The sequence below is a fragment of the Hemicordylus capensis genome, chromosome 2 (assembly GCF_027244095.1).
Source record: "Hemicordylus capensis ecotype Gifberg chromosome 2, rHemCap1.1.pri, whole genome shotgun sequence".
Lineage (NCBI taxonomy): Eukaryota > Metazoa > Chordata > Lepidosauria > Squamata > Cordylidae > Hemicordylus > Hemicordylus capensis.
Window position 1 is genome coordinate 224,311,840 of NC_069658.1, and position 27,896 is coordinate 224,339,735.

The 27,896-nt window shown below is 47.6% G+C and overlaps 1 protein-coding gene across 6 annotated transcripts; it reads left to right on the top strand.

Annotated features, from left to right (window-relative positions):
- Positions 1–113: 113 nt before the first annotated feature.
- Positions 114–27,714, top strand: SGTA (small glutamine rich tetratricopeptide repeat co-chaperone alpha). 6 transcript variants are annotated; one of them, XM_053294875.1, is made up of 12 exons: positions 114–371; positions 7,883–8,018; positions 10,755–10,858; positions 11,906–11,990; positions 13,301–13,400; positions 13,805–13,909; positions 14,631–14,769; positions 15,457–15,519; positions 19,737–19,774; positions 21,318–21,407; positions 22,726–22,854; positions 27,007–27,714. In XM_053294875.1, exons 2-11 carry the CDS (start codon positions 7,919–7,921, stop codon positions 22,838–22,840), a joined length of 939 nt encoding a protein of 312 aa, XP_053150850.1. In that variant the 5' UTR covers positions 114–371; positions 7,883–7,918; the 3' UTR covers positions 22,841–22,854; positions 27,007–27,714. The 6 variants fall into 6 exon arrangements, with proteins under 6 accessions (XP_053150850.1, XP_053150849.1, XP_053150845.1 ...); XM_053294874.1 differs by having other exon boundaries at positions 115–371; positions 7,880–8,018; XM_053294870.1 differs by lacking the exon at positions 114–371 and adding an exon at positions 607–762 and having other exon boundaries at positions 7,880–8,018.
- The last annotated feature ends 182 nt before the right edge of the window (positions 27,715–27,896 follow it).

A 27,896-nucleotide genomic window follows, 5' to 3' on the forward strand; every position in this document is an offset into this window, starting at 1 on the left:
AAGTCGTAGGTTCCCTTGCGCATGCGTAAGAATACTGAAGTAGTTGGACAAACATGTGACGCAGTGCGCATGTGCTACGAGAGCAGCGGAAAGAACGGTGTAGCAGCAATCAACCCTGCCCCTCGACGAGCCCTGCCCGGTGCATGTGAGCATGCTCATAAGCATAGGAGTATGCTCAGTACGGTCAAACGAGGCTCCATTTTTTTTCCAGTTGAAGCCAGTGCCCTTACCCTGAAGGTCAATCTAACGGAAACTCCTACAACTTGAGTGCTGGCAAGAATGCTCACTCTCTCTGAAACCTGTCAGGAGCTCTTACGCTTGTTCAGAACTTGAGAACTAAAACATTACATTGCTGCAAAAGTCTCTTCAAGGTATGGGCAACTAAGTGACTGCAAAAGTCTCTTCAAGGTATGGGCAACTGAGTGGCTGCAAAAGTCTCTTCAAGGTATGGGCAACTGAGTGGCTACAAATGGGGACTGAGCATGAGCAACGACACGGAAGCAGTAGCAAGAACTGCCGGAAACCCTGCTGGGCAGGGCTCGTCGAGGGGCAGGGTTGGTTGCTGCTGAGGTTGGGACGACTAGGACTGGCGGAACCACCCCGCACACTAGTACGCAAGCGCAGTAGCCGTCCGCCTGCTGATGGGGAGGTGGTTCGACTGCGCCTGCGCGATCGGAGCTGGACCGAGACAAGGGAGGCTGGACGGGCATGCGCAGTGAGGGAATCGCTGGCTGCTGCGCTGGTGGGGGCGACTGAGGGCTAGTAAGTGGGGGAAGGGTGGGGCAAGAGGGGAAGAAGGAGGGGGAGGGATCACTTTTCCGCACCCCCAGAGCATGCTGGGTAACTTGGGGGGAGGACTGAGGACTTGTAGGACAGGCAGAAACCCAACAGATACCTTTCCATGTGTGGCAAGGGACTGTACCCCTTGAGTTCCTGCCTGTCCCTCCCCCCGCCGCTTTCCTTCCCGCTTCCTCCAAGAAAAAGACAGGAGTGACCCTTCCCCTGTCTTCATTCTGAGCTATTTTGGGAGGCGGTTCTTTGGGGGAGGGGTACCGGTTATACCTGTTGGGTTTCTGTCTGTCCCACCCAGAGTCTTCCTCTGCCTTTGTGTCTGAGCTCCCTATATGGTGGGGAAGGCCCTCCCTTTGTGCAGGGCAGGTGAATCCTTCAAAGTGGGAGGGTGAGGCTCCCTCTGCTCCCTCTCCCCCCTCTCCCTCTCTCTCATGGACATCAGGCAGGTAAGTATTGGGGCCCTTCTGCCTTCCCTCATTGTTGCCCCAAACTATCAAGCCATGGGGAGGGTGTGTGGGAGGGTGTTGGGCTGTGTCCCCAGGGTCTTGGTTTCCCTGGGTCTGTACTGATTCTCTGCTACAGAAACCATGGAAATCTACGCTCCACGCCCACCTAAAAATCCTGAGAGTATTTGCAGATCCTATCTTCACCTTTTACAATTCCTGCAAAAGTCTCCCTCTGCAAAAACCCTAAATCCCAAGTGGGCTCGTTATTTATACTACAGAAGCTAGGCAATGTGCAAAAATTAAAGCAAATTCAGGCTTCCAGTCTAGACTGAGGAGCAGGCAGTATCTTGGCTCTTGTAAAAATCCTGGGTCAGGATCCCTTCGGGAGAAGGCATCTGGTGGGCCACTGTGTGAAACAGGATGCTGGGCTAGATGGGCCTTGGGCCTGATCCAGCAGGGCTGTTCTTATGTTCTTAAGGTCACAGTTTGGAAGTCCTTTACATGACCCATTTGTGTGTCTTTGTTCCAATTCTGGTTCTAAGATTTTCTTTCCTTGAGCACTCCTACTACTACGGATATTTATATACCGCTCTTCAACCAAGTTCTCAAAGCAGTTTACATAGAAAAATAAATAGAGAAATAAGATGGTCCCCTGTCCTCAAAGGAATCACAGTCTAAAAAGAAACATAAAGCAGATACCAGCAACAGTCACTGGAGGAATGCTGTGTTGGGGTTGGATATGGCCAGTTGCTCTCCCCCTGCTAAATATAGGAGAAATCACCACTTTAAAAGGTGTCCCTTTGTTCAGTTAGCAGGGTTCTACTACTGCTAATGTATTTGTATAGCCCCATCTGTGTGGCAGCGGAAAGGGGTTCTATGTGACAGGAATGGCCAACCTGAGGCTCTCCATCTGTTGAACTACAACACCCATCATCCACAGATGCCAAGCAGCTATGGATGATGGGAGTTGCAATCAAATACCAGCTGCTGACCCTTAGGTTGACTACCTCTGTTCTAGTGTGTTTAGGACCCTAGCATTACTTTCTGTGAGCAATTTCTTTCCTTGCTCCCAGCTGACACTGCAAGAATCTTACTTTTTTGTTCATATTTTGTTCTTCCTCAAAGGAGCCCGGTCTGATGTACATGATTAAGTTTATCCTCACAACAACCCTGTGAGGTAGGTTGGGCTGAGAGAGAAGTGACTGTAGTGGTTAGAGTGCTGGACTAGGACCAGGGAGACCCGGGTTCAAATCCCCATTCAGCTGTGAGACTTGCTGGGTGACTCTGGGCCAGTCACTTTTATCTCAGCCTAACCTACTTCACAGGGTTGTTGTGAAAGAGAAACTTAAGTATTTAGTACACCGCTCTGGGCTCCTTGGAGGAAGAGCGGGATATAAATGTAATAATAGTAGTAATAGTAATAATAATAATAGCTGAATGGGGATTTCAACTTGGGTCTCATACTCGTCCAGCACTTTAACCACTACACTATGCAGGCCCTTTTTTATTCCAGATGCAGTGACTCGTACTTTCCCCTTACCTTCCGTGTCCACATAGCCTGTTTTCTGCCTACAACCCCTAAGTATGCTTACTTAGAAGTGTATCCCACTGATCAGTGGGCTGTGCTCCCGAATTGTATGGTTCTTAGGAGGAATTATTTATTATTTAGAGTACTCTTATACCACTTTTCTACAAAAACAACCACAAAGTTCTCCTAGCGGTTTGCGTATTAAAAGGAACAAGAAGATAGTGCCTTGTCCCCAAGTCCTCACACTCTCAAAAGGCACAAGAAAGATGCCAGGAGAAAGAAAGCTACCAGCAGGGATGCTATGCTGGGCCAAATAGGGACTCTTTCTGCTAATTAGAAGCAACAGCGCTTTCTAAAGTGCCTCTTGGCCCAGTGAGTAGAGACGTTCTAGCACCTTTCCAAAGGATGCACTATAAGGCCTAGTTCTCAGCGAAATGGTTGAACTGTATACCACTTCGTGCTGTGTAGCACCTCTCACAACTGGATGTTCCTCCATCAAAAACGTTCCTTGCACATAGAAAACTAGTATTTTAGGGTGAAGCCTTGTCTAGAACCCTTTCCTCAGACATTCTTGCTTTTTTGTGTGCAGGGAATTTGAATGCCCCTCACTACAGAAACTACACATCAGGGGACAGACTGGATGGAAAGCCTTCTTCCAGACTTTTTTTTTTCCTAGGCAGAGGGAATTCTGAATATTAAAAGCACGTGGAAAGGTTGCCTGCATTTAGAAAATTGTGTTAGGAAGAAGACTAGGTCTGACAAGCTAGTTTTCTATGTGCCAGGGAATGTTCTGTTTAGGAGGAGAGCTGGTCTTATGGTAGCAAGCATGAGCTGCCCCCTTTGCTAAGCAGGGTCCACCTTATATTGCATTTGGATGGGCAATGACATGTGAATGCTGTGAGATATTCCCCTTAGGGAATTGGAGAATAGCTCAAGGGAAAAGCATCTGCATACAGAAGGTCTCGGGTTCACTCCCTGGCAACATCTTCAGGTAGGGCAAGGAAAGACTCCTGCCTGAAACCTTGGAGAACTGCTGCCAGTCATTGTAGACAATACTGAACTAGGTGGACCAAGGGTCTGACTCGGTATAAGGCAGCTTCCTATGTTCCTAAGAGTGGGACAGCCTAGACCCAGGTTCACCCCCAGTAAAAAGCATGGACAGATCTAGGGCCTCTCTTCCAAGTGCTGGCCATGCAATTCAGGGTGCCACGTTTAAATCAAGCGTATGTTCTGATCCACGTGGCTTCTTCATTCAAGTTACAAAACGTGGCCACTTTGAAATTTTACATGAGTTGTGCTGCTTCTGCTTCCACTTGGCCCCATGCTAGCAAGTGTGAAACTTTTTTCCATCTGCATTTTAACCCCAGTCGCTATGACTGCAGTGTGACGCGATACAAATGAGCTTTCTGGAGGTGACCTTGGTTTGAGACCGCGAATGGCAACCGGGGATTCCCTCGTGCTTCTGGATCTTATTTTGGCCTAGATTGTGTGGGTTAAAATCCTGGATGGCCAGAGGGTGCTGTCTTAGGCCAGGGAGCTGGACTGGCTGACCGCCAGTCTGGCAACGAGGCGCAACATTGGTCACAATGAGGAGAGTGTCTGTGCAGCTGTGCGGGGAGCAGTTCAGAGGCCTCTTATGCAGTGCCTCCTCTCCCCACTGGCTTTGCCGGGTATTAAGCCCTGGGTCACCTTTTGGGAATTGTGGGGTACAGGGAGCGGGTGGGGCAGAGGCAGCTGACCCAAGCCACTCAGGATCCAACCTTTGTGAAAACAGACAGGCAAAGATGCAAGTGAGGATGCGCAAGCATAGGGGGCACGATCCAGTAGGAACAGAATGAGTGCCCTCAAAAAGAGGGTCACCAAGGGTGCATATTACAGCGACATTTTCTCAGCAGACTGAGACAGAAAATCAGTTCTAGACTCTCCTCTTGGGCCAGTGATTTTCTCTTTTGAGACACGTCTTGGGAGGATCTCACTGTTTAAACAGATAACTGTGCCGCCTCCTGTGGGTAGAATATGCATTTCGGGGTCCTGTCCTTCTGAGAGTTATGTAGGGCTGCATCTGAAAATTGTGATTAGCTAGTATTCTTGTGTGACGTGGTGTTGAGTGGACATTTGAGAAACTGAAGCAAATGGCTATTGTGGCAGGAGATGATGGGAGTTGTAGTCCAGCAACATCTGGGCACCCAAAGTTGAGAACCTCTGCTGTAAGAACATCCGAAGAGCCAGCTAGATGAAACTAAGACGGATCCTTTCTAGTCCATCCTCCAGTTTCCAGCAGCAGCATTCAAATATCCCCCCCAGGAAGCTCACAAGCGGGGTGTGACCGTGGTTGTGGCCTCCTCCTGTTGCTTGTTCCCTGCACCTAGTGTTGAGGGGTAGACTGCCTCTGAATATGAGGGTTCTGTTTAGCCATAATTACTATTAAAGATATTTATATACCATTTTTCAACACCCCCCCCAAAAAAAGTTCTTAGAGTAGTTTGCATAGCAAAAGGAATGAGACCGAATGAGACTATGACTAATAGCTGTTGACATACCCTCTTCCCATAATTTCTCTAATTCCCTTCCAAAGCTGTCATCTGAGCTAGTGCTCATTGCTTCTTGCGGCAAAGAGTTCTGTGAAGTAATTGTGTATGGAATAATACTGCACTGTGTCCTGCCAGTGTGTCTCTCAGGTCCTCACTGGGATGGCCTGTGTTCTGGTATTGGAAGAACAGCTGCCCAGGGTTCAGTTCTGGCAGCATTTCCAGCAAGTGCTTAGAAAGCAAGGCCCTTCCCTGTCTGAAAACCCTCGAGAGCTGAGAGGAGAGCAGGTCTTGTGGTAGCAAGCATGACTTGTCCCCTTAGCTAAGCAGGGTCTGCCCTGGTTGCATATGAATGGGAGACTTGATGTGTGAGCCAGGGGCGTAACTATAATAGGGCAGGGGGAGACAGTTGTCTGGGGGCCCACTGCCTTGGGGGGCCCCCCAGAGGCAAGTCACATGACTGACTCCCCCAGCCACTCACCTACCCGGGCTTCCTTCAGTTGTATTCATCCTCCGGAATTGATGTGAGTGTTAAGACCTGGAGCTACCAGAACAGCATGTTTTTCTCTAGTACCATTAAATGCCTTGCATCGTCCACAATTTACAAAACCTTTTAAAAAATAATTTAGGATGATGTTCTGTTGTGGCTTACCACTATTCAGCCTCATTTAAGATTTCTTTACTTCATGAACTGAGCTTCAGTGGGAGGGGCATTTTAAAATCTTGTCTCTGGGCCCTCTCCCACCTTGCAATGCCCCTGGTGTGAGCACTGGAAGATATTCTCCTCAGGGGGTGGGGCTGCTCTGGCAGGAGCAGGCAGTTCCAAGTTCCCTCCCTGGCAGCATCTCCAAGAGAAGGCTGAGAGAGAGACTCCTGCCTGCAGCCTTGGAGAAGCCGCTGCCAGTCTGTGAAGACAATACTGAGCAAGATGGACCAAGGGTCTGATTCAGTAGATGGCAGCTTCCTATGTTCCTATCATGGCAGAGCTGCTTCCAGTCAGAGCAGACTGAATCGCTGATCTTGAAGGCACTGCTGCCAATCTGTTCCCAGGTGCAATTCAAGGCATTGGTGGTTCTCTCGAAAGCCCTAAACAGCTTGGGCGCAGGTGCCTTAGGGACCACTGCTCCCAGCTGAATCTACCTACCTGCCTAGGTTGGCTGGGAGGGTTCGGCTCTGCCTGCTGACATCTGCTGCGTTGGTCAAGAACACAGGACAGGGCCTTCTCGGTGATTGCTCCCAGGCTATGGAATTTGCTCACCATTGAGACCTGCATGGCTTCCTCTCTCTCAGCCTTTCAGAGGAAATTGCAGGCTGCCCTTTTTATCCAGGCTTTTGGCCAATGAGTGACCCCCACCGACTCTCTCTTGAAGATGCTACTGTGTGTGTGTGTTGTTTTCAGGTTGTTTTCATTGAATTTTTTATGATTGTTTTTATCTTGGTTTTAACTGCCCTAGGTGGGCTCTTAGGGTGTGAAATATAAAAGTAGTTTGTATAAAAGTGTGTGTATATATATATATATATATATATATATATATATATATATATATATATATATAAAAATAAATAAGAAACCCTAAATTATACAAAAAAGATTTTTGGATAAAATATATAAAATAAAAGGAGGTAGATTAAGGGCCTAACTCAGTAGAAAGGAGCTTTATATATTCAAAAGCTTTTCTCTCTCCTTTCTCCACCCCATGCATCTCTGAGCAGCTGCATGGAATGATGAAAGGAAGGAGCTTCTAGGTCGGAGGGCATGGCCCCCACTAGGACACTGTTTCAAGGGTCTGTCAGACAGCACCACCTGGGCGGTAAACCCAGATCCCTGTAGAAATTCAGTGTGTCTAGGCACATTGGAGTCCCAGCATCTTCCCTCCTTTGGCTTCACAAGTGCAAACTGAGCCTTCGTTGCCCCCAGGGGATTTCATTCTTTTCCTGAGCTTCTGGGAAGTGGGAAAGGGTGTGGCAGCTTAGATCGAAAAGTTGCTTTTCCAGCATTTCTACAGCCTCCAGTGAAGTGCCAGAGGGGTTTTATATGCCCCTGCCAACTGAGCAAAGAGGCACTTTTTAAAAATGGTGATTTTCTTTATTTAGCAAGGGGAGAGCAATTGTCCCTATCCAACGCCAGCACAACATTCTTCCAGTGGCTGTTGCTGGTGTTTACCTTGCGTTTCTGATTAGATTGTGAGCCCTCTGGGGACAGGGAACCTTCTTGTTTACTTTTTTGTTTTTCTAAGTAAGCCACTTTGGGAACTTGCATTGAAAAGCGGCATATAAATATTTGTCATAGTATTTTATTTTATTTATTTATTTATCATATTTTTACACCACCCAAAACTTATGTCTCTGGGCGGTTTACAACAAGATTAAAAAGTAAAACATTAATTAAAAACAAAAACAAAACAAAAATTTAAAAGCAAGAAATGTAAAACACAATTTAAAAATTTTAAAACAATATTCTAAAAATAACATTCAAAACTAACATAGTAGTAGTTTATCTCTTGTTGTATGGCTTGCCTTGCTCCACTTGGTTAGTATGATTATTCTCTTTTGTTCACTCCACTAACCTTTCCTTCCATTTTAAGTAGGGGAGGTTGCAGCAAGGGGTCACCCAGAACCACAGAATGGCTGAGAAGAAACGGCTTGCTTACTCGATCATCCAGTTCCTTCAGGACCAGTTGCAGAATGGCGGGCTCTCTCCGGATGCACAAGAGAGTTTGGAAGGTAGGTAATAGCTTCAATGAGAGGGAGAGAGATGGCCACCCCTGATCTAACAAAAACAACCAAGAGTCCTGTAGCACCTTCAGGGCTTACAGATTTATTGTGACTGAAGTCTTTGTAGGTTAGAGCCGACTTTGACAGCATGCAGAGTAGTCAGCTAAATAGGTGGAGAGAATTACATCTTTCATAATTATGAAACAAAGTCAAAGAGTCAGCAGTGCAAAGGATAGAAATGCACAAATGAAAACAAGCCCCCCCCCCCCCGTCAAAAAAATACAAGCCCACTCACTGAAGGCATGACTCACCCCTGACAAGCAGCCACTGGTGACAAATGGGCGTAGCAAGATCAGTAATTTAAATTGACAGCTAAAGGAGAGAAGATTGCTTTCTGTACAGAGGTGGAAACTCCCAACACGTGCTGAGACCACAGCGTCACATTTGCGAATTATTTCCACCTTAGCTGCATCATGCTGGGGCCTCCCGTTGAAGTTTTTTGGTTTTTTGCTATATGGGGACTTTAAAGTCTGCTGAAGAAATTTCCTGAATTTCAGGAAAGCCTGAAATGTTCATGCCACAGTATAGGAGTTAAATTTTCAGGGGTCACCAGCAGTGTTCGCTGTAACAGATATTGTTGACTACAACTCCCAGCATCCCCAGCTGCAGTGGCCTTTGGCTGGGGATTATGGAAGTTGTAATCAACTACATCTGGGGATCCCTGTCACAGCGAACACTGAACACCAGTCATCATTCTCAGGAGAGAACTAGGCTTGGTGAAGAGCAACATTGCTTAAGAAAGCTGTCCGTCATTGGTAGGGTTGCAGGTTACATAATTATGATAAGGATGCTTGCAAAAAACAAATGTTTGAAGAAAACCGCCAGAAGGAAAGACTCGAGTATTAGATATGAGATCAAGAAGGGCGCATTCCTCCCGGCCCCTGTTCTCGGCATTTATCCTGTCAACCCTTAATCTGCCCTCAGTTTTTCCCCACGTTGTGGTCCGAGTTTGTCTTCAGAAACATTCTTATCTTGCTTTTCTAGTGGATGTTCACAGTGTCTTTCCGTGCTGCAGAAACAAAGCAATAAAACAACAATGGTCCCAGATCGATGAAAACAGAATTAAAAAACTATAATAGCTATGAAATGCATTGATCAGTCAGAAAAAGGATTTCTCCTGAGAACCAGAAGGGCTCATCAGCAAAGATTTTACAATTCCTCGAATGCAAGGAAAGAGGAGCAATTCCTCCATTCCAGACAAGAGTACTGGTTACATAAAGAAATGGAAACAGGACCTCACTTTGACACCCAAAAGGTGGCAGGCAGGTTGATGTAAGGAGAAATGTCAGTAAAAGATCCAGCCCTTTTATCTCTCGTAATGCACACACATCCAGTGATGTTTGGATGCATGCTGCAAAAATGTGTGGTGGCAAACATTTATTGTGAAAAAAATATTCTGCTATAACTTTAGCACTGGTGCTGCTAAATGTTTATTTGGGAAAGATTCCATCTCTTAAAAAAGCATTGTTTCATGAATTAGTGGCATTTTTATAAGTGACTTATTTTGAGGAATATATTTTTTCCCCTTAAACTTTAAACCCTGTAAAGTGTGTACTATTCAGTTGTCCTGTGTTAAAATATCTGCAAAGGTTCCAACAAAAATAATTTCCAGGTAACACTGTGAATTGATTTGAATATCACATTAAGTGTGTGTTGTCTGTTTTCCTTATTGGCTCATTAAGAGCAAATACTTCTGGCTTCTGAGGAAATGTTTTGAGATATTTTTAGAGTACATTAAACTAACATGGTGTTGTGTTTGGGCAGGATCCTAAGTTAGTCATGACTAGGTCCCATTGAAATCGTGTGTCATTTATTTCAATGGTGCTTATTTGTGACTGACTGACACTGGATCCTACCTGTTTTTTGTTTTTAATTCAATTGTCTTTTTTTTTTTTTTGACAGAACAACCAAAATATATTACTTAATAAATATAAATGAAACACGCAAAATCAAGTCCTGGTATTTACAGCAGTGAACATTTTTTTCTGAAAAGGTTTCCAGAATAAAATCCCAGTTCAAAATGTTCTGAAAAAACCACTGCTCACATTCTGAGGATCTATGAACTGAGAGGTGTATGAACAGCAAGGAGGAGGGATCTGATCCTGGGCAGAGAAGCAACAGAAGGATGATGATGATGATGATGATGATGATGTGCCAATTGGCCTCCCTTACATAAGAAGCTGCCTTATACTGAGTCTGAACCTTGGTCTATCTAGCTCAGTATTGTCTACACTGACTGGCAGTGGCTCTCCAAGGTTACAGGCAGGAGTCTCTCCCACACCTACCTAAACATGCTGCTAGGGAGTGAACCTAGGTCCTTCTGCATTCAGAGCAGATGCTCTGACACTGAGCTACGGCCCTGTTGCCTAAGGAAAATATCTTACAGCGTTCACGTGTAGATGCCCATCCAAATGCAAACCAAGGCAGACTCTGCTTAGCAAAGGGGACAGTTTGTGGTTGCTGCCACATGACCAGCTCCCCACCCACCCTGCCTTCCAAAAGACAATTTATTTTATTTATTGTTATATACACAGACACACACCGCCTTCCATACAATTATCCCAAAGCGGGATAGAAACATGCTCATAGTCCTAGGATGCTTGGGAAAGCTTGCAGCTGTGGGTTTCTTGAGCCCCATGCAAGGGGAAGGAATGTGACCCGCCCTCCTTGCTTCTTCCTCCTCAGTTGCCATCCAGTGCCTAGAGACGGCCTTTGGGGTGTCCATGGACGACCGAGGCCTTGCCTTGTCACAGACCCTGCCAGAGATTTTTGAAGCGGCAGCAGCAAAGGTGGGTATATCTGGGGGTGAGGCGGTGGTGTGTCTTCAGGGTCTGCTGCCTGTGGGAGAATCGGGGGCGTCCTTCGTTGTGGGCCAATAGGGGCGTTGTCTTGAGTTCCCCCCAGCCCTGCACTCCTGGGGAGAGTCTAGCCTGGAATCTCCCTGTCACCAGCGGGGCTGGCTGAATCGGAGGGTGGCAGCCGTGTCCGGCGACAGCTGTGCTCTGCTCGTGGCAGTGATGGGGAGATTCCCCCCCACCTCCAACCCACAGCATGGCTCCCGTCGGTTACAGCAGCGGCCCTCCGACTCAGCCAGCAGGCTTTGCTTGGCCAACCAGAGTGCGCCGTGAGGCCCGCTGAGTCCGAGCGCAAGTCCTATGGTGGCTGGGAGCCACGCTTTAACCAGGGGCGGGCGGGAGATCAGACACTTGATTGAGAAATGTGTGTTTTGCTGATTTCTCGAAGGGCTAGTTCAGGCAAACTGAAGCTTGTTGGATCATGGCACGGCAGAGCCCGGAAGGAGCGCTGAGCCTGTGTGCTCTTTCCTCCTCTCTTTTTGCACCTAGGAAGCTGCTTGACTGAGCCAGACCATTGGTCCTTCTAGCTCAGTGTTGTCGACACTGGCTGGCAGCATCTCTCCAAGGTTTCAGGCAGGAGTCTCTCCCAGCCCTACCTGGAAACGCCGCCAGGGATTGAACCTGGCAGCAGATGCTCTGCCATTGAGCTACGGCCCCGTCCCTGCTTTCATAAGCCATAGTCCCATATGCCACGCAAGCCAGGAATCTGTGACTGAAGTAATCTCAAAAAACCAAGATATCCAAGCCAGAGATGCCCAGTTTGGGGAAATGTCCATTCCATGTCCTGGCATTGAGATCGTGGGGAGGGACGAACGTGGGTTCCCTTCAGCTTGCAGCCTGGCCTAGCAAGGCCCTTGTTGACGACAACTCTCATAATCCCCAACCCAAGGCCATTGCAGCTGGGAGTGTTTTTCTCCTCCTCTTGTGTTTTTCTTTCTCTCACTCACTTTCTCGGCATCTTCCCACATTGGGTTGTCTCAGGAGCCTCCGCAGAGCACGACAAATTCTGAGCCGGCCACTCCCTCGGAAGAAGACTCCGCTGAAGCCGAAAGGCTGAAAGCTGAAGGTAAGGCCAGGAAGGCGACCCCTCCTGCTGCCCCTTCCCCCTCCGCTGCCACATCCCCTTTTCATGGCAGCTGAGATAGGAGTGTTGTAGCAGAAGGTAGAGGCTCCCGGGACGGTGGAGTGCTCTGCATGGCCTTTGGGAATTGCCCTTCCGTTGGGGGCCAAGAGCCCAGCGCTGCCATCAGCAGAGTCATCTGGCTGGCCCTGTTGGATTCTACCACTTCCGACTGGATGGGCAGTTGTATCTTCACAGGAACATTGGAAGCTGTCACAGGAACATTGGAGTCAGACCTCTGGTCTCTCAAGCGCAGCACTGTCTGCACCAGGCCTGCTCAACTTTGGCCGTCTGCAGACGTTGGCCTACAACACCCATAATCCCTGGCTGTTGGCCATTGTGGCTGGGGATTATGGGAGTTGTAGTCCAAAAACAGCTGCGGGGCTTAGTTGAGCAGCCCTGGCCTACACTGACAGGCAGTGGCTCTCCAAGGTGTTCCAGGCAGGGAGTCTCTCCCAGCCCGACCTGCCAGGGAGTGAACCTGGGCTCTTCTGCCTGCAAACTGGTGCTCTCCCGCTGAGCTACGAACACATCCCCGAAGGGGTATTTCAGACAGTGCTCGGATGTAGTCACTCCTCCAAATGCAAGCCCAGGATGATGGGGGTTGTAGTCCAACAGCATCTGGCGACTCCAGGTTGGGACCCCTGAACTAGATGGACCAAATACAGAGAAGAATGCTGCTCATTTGCCTTTATTACTACTACCAATATTTATATACTGCTCTTCAACAAAAGTTCCCAAAGCACTTTACATAGATAGATATAAATAAAGATGGATCCCTGTCCCCAGAGGGCTCACAATCTAAAAACAAATATGAGACAGACCCCAGCAACAGCCACTGGAGGGATACTGTGCTGGGGATGGATGGGGACCAGTTGTTCTCCCCCTGCTCAGTAAAGAAAATCGCCACTTTAAAAAGGTGCCCCTTTTGCTCAGTGAGCAGGGACCATCGTTAGCCATCGTTGCTTGTTTAATACTATTTACCATCTCAATACATGATATAGAAGAAGAATTTTTAGCAGCTGCAGCTCCGCATGCAAGGCTGAGAAATAACACTCTTATACACTAAGAAAATAACACTGTCTCAAAATATACACTGAGAAAATAACACTGTTTAGTCTGGAGTCTTGTGGACATTTTGTCTTTGTAGACCAGGCTGGGAGGGGGCAGCAGAATGCCCCAAAGGCAGACCTCCTGGTTGGTGGCCTTAGCAAGGTATCCCTATTCAGCGGCGTTTCCTTGTTCCTCCTCATTAGGGAATGAGCAGATGAAGGCCGAGAACTTTGAAAGTGCCGTCTCATACTACGGAAAAGCCATAGAACTCAACCCTGCGAATGCCGTCTACTATTGCAACAGGTGAGAGGTGACTGGCTGTTAATCTCTCCCTTTGGTAAGTGACCACCTTTTTGGCCATCCTTGTTTGCCATGGAAAACCGTGGATTGGGGGGGGGGGCTTCCTGTGGATCTCGGAGGAGACCAGAGAAAGCCCTTCTCTGCGTTACGCAGAATGATTTTATGGAATTCATTTCTGCAGGATGCAGTGATGGTTGCTGAGTCAGATAATGTTAACATCATTTCAACACGTGCACTACTGCTACGGTTACGTGCACATGCACATTTGGGGTGGGGCGGGGGTGTTCCCTAAGTCATAATCCTGAAGCAGTTGGCAAGGGTGCTGAGCACCTTCCCTCTTGCCAGTGATCTGGGGGTCTCAGCTGGGTGAACTTGCCCTTGAGAATCTCTTTCTCTGTTCTCTCCAGGGCTGCTGCTTACAGCAAACTCGGAAACTATGCTGGAGCCGTAAGGGACTGTGAAAGAGCCATCAGCATCGATCCCAAGTACAGCAAAGCCTACGGCAGGATGGGGTGAGGCTTTGGTTGCCTTTCTAAGCTGCCGGCTGTTGGACGTCAGCTCCTCCTAACATCACAGTGTGGACGAATTCAACCCCTCCTACATTTGGGGTGGAGAGACCCCGCTGAGTGCAGCAGGGGGCAGATCCATCCAGGGTCCCCCACCTGGCCTTGGACACTTCCTGTCTGTAAACCAGGGAACAGGGCGTTTTCCCTCCTGTGGACTAAAGAACGTGGCCTCTAAGGCAGAAGCCTAGTAATTTTTCTTTCTGCTTTAAGGGAGAGGGACAGTAAGGTCCTGGCCATGGTGGTTTTACACAGGAAATCTGAAACTGTGTGAGCAAGTCTTGCTAAAGGCACTGAGACTCCGTCTGCAGGGTGGGGGATGCTCTCATGTTGCATGAGTTTGCCTATGTGTGTCTTCATCTGTCCATCCGTCAGTTCTAACACGGTCCCCAAGGGTCCTTCATAGGAACATAGGCAGCTGCCGTCTACCGAGTCAGAACCTTGGTCCATCTAGCTCAGCATTGCCTACTCTGACTGACGGTGATTTCTCCAAAATTTCAGGCAGAAGTCTGTCCCAGCTCTACCTGGAGGTGGCAGGGCCTGTTCTTTCCCCCTTCCCCTCGTCCTCTGCAGCAATATCCTAGATCAAAGGAAGGAGACAGTCTTTTCTGTAGTGATTTCAGGGGAATGGTTGGATTTCCTCCATGATTTCCCCCCTTCCTTTCTGCAGCCTAGCACTCTCCAGCCTCAACAAACTCTCGGATGCGGTCATCTACTACAGAAAAGCCCTGGAGCTCGATCCAGACAACGAAACATACAAGTCGAACCTGAAAGTGACCGAGCAGAAAATGAAGGAGGCGCCCAGTCCGGTGGGTGGTTCTTTTCTAAAAGTTTTGTTTGACTTTTCCCCAATACTGAAAAACATTGTAAAAATAAAACGGGACTTGACATGATCTGTTTTTAACAAACATTTATGCATGCATGCATAATTCAAGTATAATACTGTTTTTACAAACACATATTTTTAAAGAAGATTTTTTACCCACATGGGGAACAAGACCTCATAGAGCTAGAAAAAGACTAGAGTCACTGAGAAGATGTGCATATGTTTGCAATGTGCAAACCCTTTTATGTGTGTGTACACGCGCACACATGCATATATGATATTTCTGTATTAAGGACAAAGTTTTTATTATCGACTTACAAATAATTTTGCATCTGAAAAACAATGATAAAGACACCCCATATTCTGAAACAATATATGGACAAATATAATATGCATTAAACACAATAAATAAACTTTCAGTTATTTATAGTACATATTATAAAATATTTATTTTAACGTTTCCAGACTAGTGTTATTTTCCCCCTACAATTATCTAAATAACTGTAAAAAGGCATTCATTCCTCAAAAAAAGGAAATTCTTCTATTTGGATGCCTGGAAGCTTGTTGAGACCCAACTGGGACAGCAGAAAAGCAATCCCAAGATCCATCCTGAATGCAGCCAGTGTTTGTTGTTCTGACTGAATCTGCTTTTTTTTCTTCACTCTCATAGACAGGAGGCACCGGGGGTTTTGATTTAGCTGGCTTGCTCAACAACCCAGGCTTTATGAGTATGGTGAGTGGAGCGCGCGCACACAGATGAGCTTGCAGTCTGCTTTAAAAATGGAGAGTGAGGCAGAGACTGAGAGACCCTTGGTTCAGGGACATAGCTATAATTGAACGAAAGGGTTCAAAGAACACGGGCCCCCAGCTCCTGAGGGCCCTCCAGCTCCATCCCTCCCTATTTTCTTCATTGTATCCCTCACTCTGGGGGGCCACCCGAGAGAGGGATGAACACGGGCCCCCTCTCCCCTAGCTACGCCCCTGCCTTGGTTTCAGCCTTGGTTTTGAGGGACCACTCGTAGGGACCACTGGAAACTATGAACAGGCTAATTTTAGCTCACACACATACCCCAAGAGCTGTGCAGGGAATTTTTATGTTTATAGAAATGCTTCATAGGGAGAGTCACCTAGGGAAAAAGTTGATTGGCTCATCTATCATGTGAGACCTGCTTTGTGGAAAATGGGAATTTTGCCAGCTAAAACCGAACAGTAGCTGATTTTCTCAGACCTTTTCTCAGCAAGTTCTGCTGGTCCCAGCTAGAAACCCTTGCCTAAAATGTCCAGCTTTCTCCTGATGCAAGTATTGCTGTAATTGTTCCCTTCGATAAGCAAGATCTGCCTTGGTTTGCATTTGCCTGGGTGACTCCATGTCAGCACTGTAAGATATTCCCCTTAGGAGATGGGGCCATAGCTCAGTGGAAGAGCATCTAGGTGCCAGGTTCACTCTCTGGCCAGCCTAGCCAGGTAGGGCTGAGAGAGACCCCTGCCTGAAACCCTGGAGAGCTGCTGCCAGTTTGGGTAGACCAGGGCTGCTCAACTTCGGCCCTCCTGCAAATGTTGGCCTTCAACTCCCATATTCCCTGGCTATTGCCCACTGTGGCTGGGGATTATTTATTTATTTATCTGTTCTATTTATATACCACCCTTCCAAAAAAGGCTCAGGGTGGTTTACCTAAAAATAAAAACAAAATCAGTTAAAATCAAAACTATAAAAACAGCATAAAACTAACTTACAGTTTAAACAGTTAAAAACTCAGGAGAACCAGGCCGACCACTTACAGCCATTAAAAACAATTTACAACATTAAAAACTGTGGAAGGCCAGGCCAAACAGACAGGTTTTTAAGGGCTCTCCTGAAGGCCAGCAATGAAGTCAGATTACGGCTTTCTGCCGGGAGTGCATTCCACAGCCCTGGGGCAGCTACAGTGAAGGCCTGCCTCTGAGTCGCCACCAGATGAATCAGTGGTAACTGGAGATGGACCTCCTCAGATGACCTTAATGTGCGGTGGGGATCATGTAGAAGAAGGCACTTTCTAGGACAACCTGTACCGAGGCCGTTCAGGGCTTTAAATGTAATAACCAGCACTTTGTATTTTGCCCAGAAACATATCGGCAGCCAGTGTAACTTTCAAAACAGGAACAATATGGTCTCCCCGGGTTGCCCCAGAGACCAGTCTGGCTGCTGCATTTTGAAGTTTCCAAACTACGTCCAAAGGCAGCCCACATAGAGTGCATTACAGTGGTCAAGCCTGGAGACTTGCTGCAGCATTGTTTTGAGGTCATCCTCTTCAGGGAATGGGCGCAGCTGTCGAATCAGCTGATCAGCTGTCGAAAGCACTCCTGGCCATGGCCTCCACCTGAGATACCAGCGTGAGGCCTGGGTCCAAGAGTACTCCCAAGCTGTGCACCTGCTCCTTCTGGGGGAGTTGTAACCCCGTCCAGCACAGGAAGTAGACTATTATCCAGCACAGAAGAAGATTATGGGAGTTGTAGTCCGAAAACAGCTGGGGGGGCCGAAGTTGAGCAGGCCTGGTGTAGACAGCTTTGAGCTAGATGGACCAGTGGTCTGTCTTGCTATAAGGCAGCTTTTGTTTTTAGGGGATGGCACTATAGCTAGATCATAGAGCTCTGTATGCAGAAGGTCCCAGGTTCAGTCACTGGCATCTCTAGGTAGAACTGGAAAAGGCCTCTGCCTCTGAAGCCTTGGAAAACTGCTGCCGGTCAGTGCAGACAATACTTGGCTAGATGGACCAGTGGTCTGACTTGGTATAAGGCAGTGCCCTATGTTCCTATGATGTTTTCTGTTGAAACATTTTATCAATCATGAATGCTGATACGTATGGCTTTCCTTCACATGGGCTCCATGTGTCTGGTGCTTTGGCCAGCAAGGTGTGGTAGAATGTTTTTCGCCACATTGTTTGTCTGTGGCAAAATTTCCATTTCCAGAAACGTCGTGTGACATATAATGAATTGGAAACATCACAAATGGACAAAATGCCAGTCAAGTCCAGGATTCCAAAGTTGTCATTTTTTCCCAGATGGCATTCCCTAGGAAGCACTCATTTAGATATGAAAATCTTCTGCCCAAGTCTTTGGTGGTTCCTAAAATTAGTAAGCTAATAATATCCAGGCTTGCATTCTTTATATGTTGTTTAAAATAGCATCATCTATGTACATTGGCATGGATGTACAAAGAACGAGAGCACCGGTCACTGGCCTTCAGGTCTTACAATCAGAATATTGATTGTACGGGCCTTCTCTGTTGCTGCCCCGAGACTCTGGAAGGTGCTCCCTGCTGTGATAATTGACAACTTTTAAGAAATCTCTAAAGACATTTATTTATTTATTTATTCGATTTCTATGCCACCCTTCCAAAAATGGCTCAGGGCGGTTTACACAGAGAAATAACAAATACAGTAAATGAGATGGATCCCTGACCCCAAAGGGCTCACAATCTGAAAAGAAACATAAGATAGACACCAGCAACAGTCACTGGAGATACTGTGCTGGGGGTGGATAGGGCCAGTTACTCTCCCTCTGCTAAATAAAGAGAATAACCACGTTAAAAGGTGCCTCTTTGCCAAGTTAGCAGGGGTTACCCAAAAGCTTTACCCAAGCTTTTTAACTAGACTTGTGGTTTTCAATCATGTTAAGGTTTTCATTTCTGTTTTAATTTGTTTTATGTTGTAAACTGTGCAGAGATGGAAGTTTGGGGTGGGTTACAAATATGCTAGATAAGTAAGAACAACCCTGCTGGATCAGGCCCAAGGCCCATCTAGTCCCGCATCCCATTTCGCACAGTGGCCCACCAGATGCTGCTGGAAGCCACAGGCAGGAGTTGAGGGCATGCTGTCTCTCCTGTTCTTACTCCCCCGCAACTGGTACCCAGAGGCACCCTGCCCCTGAGGCTGGAGGTGGCCTACAGCCCTCTGACTAGTAGCCGTCAATAGACCTCTCCTCCATGAAGTTATCCAAACCCCTCTTAAAGCCATCCAGGTTGTTGGCTGTCACCACATCTCATGGCGGAGAATTCCACAAGGGAGACAACAGAAAAGGGAAGAATGGAGTTAGATGTTTGCAGGTGAAGAAGATGCAAATGTATGTCACCCATAACAGCAGCACTGCTAGGTCAGGCCCAGGGCCTATCTAGTCCAGCATCCTAGTCCAGTTTCCCACAGTGGCCCACCAGATGCCTCTGGGAAGCCCACAGGCAAAAGGTGAAGGCCTTCCCTCTCTCCTGCTGTTGCTCCCCTGTAACTGGTATTGAGAGGCATTGTGCCTCTGAGGCTGGAGGAGGCCTAAAGCCAGACAGTTCATTCCTCCTGAGATTTCCCCCCTCTTTAAGGACTTTAAGGCAGAGGTTCTCACACTTAGGTCACGAGATGTTCCCATCCTCCCCGGCCACAGTGGCTGAAGTCCATTGTGCTAGCATTGCTAGCCTAATCCTGGGACTTGCACTCTCCAGGTATATGGGGAAGAGGGAATGGTCCGTAGCTCCGTGGAAAAGCATCTGCTTTGCATGCAGAAGGTCCCAGGTTCAGCATCTCCCAGCAGGGCTGGGAAAGACTCCTGCCTGAAACCTTCGAGAGCTGCTGCCAGTCAGTGCAGACAATACTAAGTTAGAAAGGTCAATGGTCTGACTCGGTATAAGGCAGCTTCCCATGTTTCTATGAAATGGGCACCTTCCATGTGCCGTTAAAACAAAACATGACTTCTTGTTCGGCCTGAACCCAGCAAATTCCAGTTTGTTTTCACCATTGGATAGTGATAAGCTAGGACGTCAAGCAACAACGAATATATTTATATATTGCTTTTCAACAAAAGTTCCCAAAGTGGATTTTATAAATAAAACAAAATGGCATGATGTCTGAAGCCAACCAATAGATGAAAGTTTGAATTGTTGAGTAAGATTGTCATCTCTCTTGCCCATTTTTCTTTGTTAAAATATAGGCATCTAACCTGATGAACAATCCACAAGTACAACAGTTGTAAGTATCAACAATTTTGGGTCTTTTATCTTTTCAGTCAGGGGTTCCCAACCTTCTTTTAACAACTGTACCCCTTCCGTTGCAAACCTTCAGCTCACATACCCCATGGAAATGTGTGTGAGCACAAATTTAAATGTTACAATTACAAGACAGGCAGTCTTATTGAAATTAATTAGCCCAATTTACTTGTCCCATTAACTTCAGTGGGAGTACAAGATGACCTCTTTATTCATGGGTCCAGCACTCATGGCTTCATGTATCTGTGGCTGGGTAATTAGCAACCGACCTCGGTATACACAGACAAAAAAGGGTTAAATCCGCATATCCATGGGTCGGAGATGGACAGAAATGACCTCGGAGGTCATTTCCAGATGCCATTTTGACTGCCGGAGAGATCAGGAGCCATTTTATGGCTCAAAATGGAAGGCAAAAAACGTGATTTTGGCCCTGTGGCCGACAGTGCAGCATGGTAGGGTGATTGGGTGCAATAGGGGAGAAAAGTGCAAACCTGCCATTTTTGGCTGATTTTCTGCATCCGGGAACCTAACCCCCTGATTCCCATTGCCCTAATGCCCCGTTATTTGTGGATTCACTATCCACGGAGACCCCCACAGAACGGAATCCCTGTGAATAATGGGGTTCTCCTGTACTCAGTACTAATTTTCTGAAGCCTGTCAGTCAGGCTGAGGGGAGGGGCATGCTGAGCTTCAGCACGTAGTCAGCCAGTCAGGAGCAGAGAAGGAGGGTCTTCAACCTCCTCCCTCCCCTCCTGCAGCAGACACATCATTCAAGATGTGGTGGCTTCAAGCCAGCAATCCTCAGAGGGGGAACAAATAGCTGTCGTGTGGGGAAGCAGGAGGGCTCAGAGTACCCCCTGGGAGTCCTTCAACTAGCCCTAGGAGTACTAGTTGGGAACCTCTGTTTTTAAGTGATGTTTCTCGGATTAGGGCTGGTTGAATCACGTTCTAATCACAAGTATGCAACATGGAGGCAAAAGTTCTGTGGAAATGAATGACACTTCTATGTTGTTTTTTAATAAGGCTGCAGCATTTCGTTGATGAATCTGTTAGAAAACAGTTTGATCAGCTAAAAAGGTGTCCCCAACTAATCAGCCCACAAATTTAAAAATGTGTTTTAATGCATGTACTTATTAAAAGCAGCCAGATGGTAAATGCTGCTGTAGAGAGGTTTTCCTTTTTACATGGGAAGAAATCTGCACACGTAAAAACAATCAGTTCCAGTCGACTGACTGACTGACCTAAGGTCCCTTTAACTGGATGACAGGGTCCTTGCTTTCAGTTCCCACTGACTCTTAGATAAGCTTCCCCGATCAGCAGAGCGTGGGTGCTCAAGCTTGGCTCCCCAGACGTTGTTGGACTTCAGGTCCCATCATCGCCAGCCTTTGACTGTTGTGGCTAAGGATGATGGGAGTTGTAGTCCAGGAACATCTGGGGAGCCAAGCGTAAGAGCCCCCAGTTCTGAGCATATAGTCTGAGTCGCCAGTGCTTACCCTGCATGACAAACGTTTTCCCTGGTTCTGCAGGATGTCGGGAATGATCTCGGGTGGCCACAACCCCATGGCGACGCCAGGAACCAGCCCTTCCCCCAATGACCTTGCCAGCCTTATCCAAGCGTAAGTAGAGTGGGGTGGGCCTGTCTCTGGTTCCCAGTCCCCATCCCGGCTCCAAGCCTTAAAAACGCTGCCCTTGAGTTGCCACCTTCAGGCCTGTGACACACAAGAACTTGCCAACTTGTTCTACTTCTTGGCTTCCAGCCTTCTGATGTTGCCTTTCTTGAAATTCCTCTCCTCTTGCTCACCCTTCCTCCATTCCCTGCACTGGCTTCCCATCCCCTTCTGTATTCAGAAAACTCCTTGGCCTCCCTTTTCAAGCTCTCCGTGGCCTTCCCCACTCACACCTCCCCATATCCTGGCATATTCCTGCCTGAGACCTTTGCCCTTCCTGCTCCACCACCCTCAGCCACCCAAATGTCCCCTGCTCATGCTGCTGCCTCTATCCTTCTCCCTTGCTGTCCCTTATGCCCAGAACCTCCTCCCAGATCACCTGCGTGCTCCCTCTTCTCTTAACTTCCTTCAAATCCCTCTTGCATCCCACCCTTTTGATTTATCCCTTCCATCTGTAACCAGGTTCTTAGTACCTGCACTGGCCTTCATCCACATCCTTTCGTCCCCCAGGTGAGAGGCAGGCTGCCACAGAAAACCAGTTGCTGGGGGAGGGGGGCAGTAGGTAGAGGAGGAGGTTGCCTTAACACCACCACCACCACCCCCATCGGCTTCCAGAAGCAATGGTCTGGTCAGTGTTAGAAGTGAAATGATGGACAGGATAGACCTCCAATGAGCTCAAGCAAAAACACAATTAAGTTCTCTGTTGTTGTCCCACAACCTGCAGTGTTCCCTCTAACAGGAATTCCCAGATGTTGACTACAATTCCCACAATCCCCAGCCAAAGGCCTTTGCAGCTGGGGATGCTGGGAGTTGTAGTCAACATCTGGGAATCGCTGTTAGAGGGAACACTGATGACCTGTTTTATATTGTACCGTATTTACCTGAATAGAAGACATCTCTGAATTTAAGACTGCCTCCTTTAAATGTAGAGGTTAAATACAGGTTATACCTGCACTTACTCCAAAGGAACAGGACTTTGAATCTAAGACTATTTCCTGATTTTTAATATCAACCTAGTCTTGGATTTAGGTAAATACAGTATGCTCCTTCAGGCAGGAACCTGCTTTCATTATTATTATTTCTATACAGGTTTTCAACCCAAAAAGTTCTCAAAACAGTTTACATAGAAATAGAGATTTCCTGTCCCAAAAGGACTCTCAGCGTAGAATGATATCCCTCTGTGAGGCATCCAGCATGCTGATCTGGTGTGGCTGAGATAATGGCTCAGTGGGTGTTGTGTCTTTCTTTCTTCCTCCCTTGGCAACAGAGGCCAGCAGTTTGCCCAGCAGATGCAGCAGCAAAACCCAGAGCTCATTGAACAGTTACGCAGCCAGATCAGGAGTCGGACCCCCAGTGCCAGCAATGAGGAGCAGCAGGAATGAGAGCCAGCCGGCCGGTGAGTTTCCAAGGCCCTCATCTGTCCCATCCCAGGCTTTTGTCTTTTCCAGTCACTGGCTTGCAGTCAATAGTCTTGTGTCCTTGCACCTCACTTTCCAGTCATAGTCCATGAGCCAGGCCCACAGATATTGGCCATCAGTACCATCTTGGGACAAATGCACATGTTAATTTTTGGCAACATCTACCCCCTAGAGAGGAAAAAGAGATGATAGCATTGTTGCACTTGCAGCTTTCTGTAGTGAAATGCAAAACAGATTGTGAGGAACTCCAAAAGGATCTCTGCAAACGGGGGAGTGGGCAACAATATGGCAAATGCGGTTCGGTGTTGGCAAGTATAAAGTGATGCATATTGGGCAAAAACCCCAACTTCACATATATGCTTATGGGATTTGAGCTGTTGATGACTGACCAGGAGAGGGATCTTAGGGTCGTGGTGGACAGCTCGTTGAAAGTGTTGACTCAAATGTGTGGCAGCCTTGAAAAAGGCCAATTCCATGCTAGGGATCATAAGGAAAGGGGTTGAAAATAAAACTTCTAATATTATAATGCCCTTATACAAAACAATGGTACAGCCACACCTGGAGTACTGCGTACAGTTCTGGTCACCACATCTAAAAAAGGACATTGTAGAACTGGAAAAGGTGCAGAAGAGGGCAACCAAGATGATCAGGGGCCTACAGCACCTTCCTTATGAGGCAAGGCTACAACACCTGGGGCTGTTTAGTTTAGAAAAAAGACGACTGCAGGGAGACATGATAGAGGTCTATAAAATCATGCACGGTGTGGAGAAAGTGGATAGAGAGAAATTCTTCTCCCTCTCCCATAACACTAGAACCAGGGGTCACCCCATGAAATGGATTGCCAGGAAATCTAGGACCAGCAAACGGAAGTACTTTTTCACACAACACATAATCAACTTGTGGAATTCTCTGCCACAAGATGTGGTGACAGCCAACAACCTGGATGGCTTTAAGAGGGTTTTAGATAAATTCATGGTCTATCAATGGCTACTAGTCAAAGGGCTATAGGCCACCTCCAGCCTCGGAAGCAAGATGTCACTAAATACCAGTTGCAGGAGAGTACAGTAGGAAAGAGGGCATGCCCTCTTGCCTGTCAGCTTCCCAGCGGAATCTGGTGGACAACTGTGTGAAATATGAGGCTAGACTGGATGCGCCTTGGGCCTGATCCAGCCAGGCTTTTCTTATGTTCTCATCACCCATTCTTTATCTCATTCCCCAACCATTAGGGTAAAATTGCAATCAGTTTTACAACAAACTGTTGTCCTCTCTCCATAGAGTAATCCTTGGAGGACTTTCCTGCCAATTTTCATTTCCATTCCTCTGACAACATCGATAGTAGTTTTCCTGTTTTTAAAATGCCATTGCAGATTTGGCCACTGCAGGCCCAGTAGTGGGGACAAGAAAAGCATGATCCGCTGGAAGTCCTGAAATGCTATTGCCTGTCTCCCATCTGTAGGGCTGTAGACTTTGTCAAAAACCACAGTGAGCATTCCCCCCTGCTCCACAACCCTAGATTGTATTGACCACCCCAGCTGGCTCATGTACTACCAGGATTGGCTTGCAACGCAAGACAAACAAGACCTATAAATTAGGGGTGTGCAATTCGGGATTTCGGGTGATTCGGCTCGGACCCGAACCGAATCACCCCTGTTCTGTTTTGTGCCCGAATCTGTGTCACCCGAATCACCCTTGATTCGGTTCGGATTCGGATTTAATCCGAATCCGAATCGATTTGGAGGGGGTAAAAAGGGGCCCAGGGGCAAAATTTTGGGGTGGGGTGGTAGTGCCCAATGGGTAGAGTCTACCACCCCAATTTCAGGGGGATTGGGCAAAATCCTGATTTTTGGTGAATTTTTAAAGTTTTAGTGACTTTGGGGCAGTTCGGGGGCATAGCATGGGATCTGGGCAAAAGTAGTGGGGTGGGGTGGTAGTGCCTAATGGGTGCAGGCTACCACCCCAATTTCAGGGGGATTGGGCAAAGGGCTGATTTTTGGTAAATTTCTGAAAATTTCATGTCTTTGGGGCAGATTGGGGCATATTGGGGCAGAAAGTGGGGCCTGGGGCAGAATAGTGGGGTGGGGTGGTAGTGCCTAATGGGTGGAGGCTACCACCCCAATTTCAGGGGGTTTGGACAAAGGGATGATTTTTTGAGAATTTTTGAAGTTTTAGTGACTTTGGGGCAGTTTGGGGGCAGAAAGTGGATCTGCCCCAAAATAGTGGGGTGGGGTGGTAGTGCCTAATGGGTGGAGGCTACCACCCCAATTTCAGGGGGATTGGGCAGAGGGCTGATTTTTTGAGAATTTTTGAAGTTTGGGTGTCTTTGGGGCAGATTGGGGGCAGAAAGTGGATCTGCCCCAAAGGAGTGGGGTGGGCTGGTAGATAGTGCCTAATGGGTGGAGGCTACCACCCATCCCCAATTTAAGAGTGATTGGGCAGAGGGGTGAATTATGGTGAATTTATTTGTATGAGGTTTGTCTTCATAAGGTGAAGTGTGCTAAATTGATTACTTCCTCATATTATTCATAGTAAAGGAAAGTGTGAAAAAGTGAAAGTGGGGTCATGAGAGTTGTTTAATTGAAAAATATCTCATTTGCTATGATAGAATGAGAATTCACACCTCAGAAAAAACTTCACACCTCAGAAAACATAATTTTCAAAAATTAAACAACTCTCATGACCCCACTTTCACTTTTTCACACTTTCCTTTACTATGAATAATATGAGGAAGTAATCAATTTAGCACACTTCACCTTATGAAGACAAACCTCATACAAATAAATTCACCATAATTCACCCCTCTGCCCAATTACTCTTAAATTGGGGATGGGTGGTAGCCTCCAGCCATCAGGCACTATCTACCAGCCCACCCCACTCCTTTGGGGCAGATCCACTTTCTGCCCCCAATCTGCCCCAAAGACACCCAAACTTCAAAAATTCTCAAAAAATCAGCCCTCTGCCCAATCCCCCTGAAATTGGTGTGGTAGCCTCCACCCATGAGGCACTACCACCCCACCCCACTATTTTGGGGCAGATCCACTTTCTGCCCCCAAACTGCCCCAAAGTCACTAAAACTTCAAAAATTCTCAAAAAATCATCCCTTTGTCCAAACCCCCTGAAATTGGGGTGGTAGCCTCCACCCATTAGGCACTACCACCCCACCCCACTACTTTTGCCCAGATCCCATGCTATGCCCCCGAACTGCCCCAAAGTCACTAAAACTTTAAAAAATCACCAAAAATCAACCATGAACCGAATCACCCGAATTTTTCGTGCCCGAAAAATATCGGGGGACATCGGGGGTGATTCGGTTCGGCCCCGAATCACCCGAAATTTTTTGCACATCCCTACTATAAATGTCTAAAGCACACACCACCGACGATTGTTCTGAAGCCCTCCCTCTCCAAGGAGGTGCTCCAAGAAGCCCAACTTGCTCTTGTTTACCAGCCTCCTCTTAGTAGAGCAGGGGTTCTCCCGATGTTGTTGGACCATCATTCCTATGATCCGCAGTCACAGTGGCTAATGGGAGTTGTAGTCTAGCAAGCTAGGGGTCCAGATTTTGAAAACACCTGGGCTAGAAGGTCTGTGCACAGAATCAAATAGAAACAAGACAGTATGAGTTTTGAGAGAATGAATCAACTCTTAGAAGCAGGAAGATTATTACTCTGCCTTTTAGAGGAGGGGCTGTGGCTCCGTGGCAGAGCGTCTGTTTTACGTGCAGAAGGTCCCAGGTTCAATCCCTGGCAGCATTTCCAGGCAGGGCTGGGAGAGACCCTTGCCTGAAACCTTGGAGAAATCTACGATACAAGCTGGCTGGACCAATGGCCTGACCTGGTATAAGGCAGCTTCCCGTGTTCAGATAACCCCCCAAGGGCCAAGCCCCTGCTTCACTGCTAAAACAACAGCCATGCTGGGACAAATTACTTCTGGGTGTGACCTGCCACCCTAGTCCAGCCCAAGAGCTCCCCGCCCTCCACAAGCCCCACCTTGCCAGTGGCACAGAGTTCTGCAAACAGCAGGGAGGACATTGCGCAGAGAGTGGGTCAGGCACCTGAAGCAGCCGCCCTGGCCAAAGCATCTGGGTAGCTGAAAAGCGAAACCTGCAAACGTGTGTGTGTATCTTTTGCTTCCAGGGCCGCTCTTCGTTGGGAATGCTTCCTTTGTGACGGGGGGAAACAGCAACTGGAAGGTCGTGTGTGCATTGCCGTTTCTCCAGCTGGAAGAGCCCAAGAGGGACACGGGGGTGGGGTGGGGAACCCAAACTTGAGACGATCTGCATGTTAGAGACAGTTTTTTCTTGTAGCCTCTCCTTCCTCCCCTCCCTTCCTCTCCTCCCCCTTCCCACCCTGCTCTGCTCCCACGTGGGTTTCTCCAGAAGAGCCAGCCAGCAAGCGTCTGACTGCCGAGCAGCATCACCCCTTTTCCAAGGTGCCCAAGAATCAGCTGCACGTTTGGCAGAGTTTGAATTGCCAAGGGATCCCTCTTACTCTGGAGAGGGCTCCTTTCCAGCCACAAGGGTGCGGCCAGCTCTTTCTCTCTTCGCTCATTACAAGCCTCTCCACCATCGTTGAGAAGAATTTCTGCTTTTCACCTCCCAGTTTTAATCTTTGCCACCTCTTTCTGGCACCCAGGAGCCAGGGTGCACATGCGGCTGTGTTGGAGTCCAGTGCTCTTCACCAGATCCCTTTCCTTGAGTGCAGAAGCACCAGCTGCTGGCATGGCGGAGAACGGAATGGTAGACACGGGAGAACCTGACGGAAGGATTTTGTGATCATGTGTGTTGTGGGGAGGGGGACAGCCAATCGTAGAGGGGGCAAATAGTAAAGACCGTTTTTCTGTGACTTTGCAAAGTGGAGCATTTTTTAAAAGAAATAGGACTCGGTTTGAAAATCATGATCATAGCAGTGTGAATAGGTTCCTCTGTCAGCTGGTTGGAGTGAGAGGGCAGGGAGGGTGAGCTGTTCTGCTCTGGTTTTTCAAAGTGTTTGCATTCATTTGATTTTTGTTTTGGACTTCTGCCTGC

Coding starts and splice junctions, on each gene's coding strand:
- SGTA (XM_053294875.1), top strand. CDS start 7,919: ATGGCTGAGAAGAAACGGCTTGCTTACTCGATCATCCAGTTCCTTCAG. Junction 13,401..13,804: donor GCCGTCTACTATTGCAACAG/GTGAGAGGTGAC, acceptor TGTTCTCTCCAG/GGCTGCTGCTTACAGCAAAC. Junction 14,770..15,456: donor TGAAGGAGGCGCCCAGTCCG/GTGGGTGGTTCT, acceptor TCACTCTCATAG/ACAGGAGGCACCGGGGGTTT.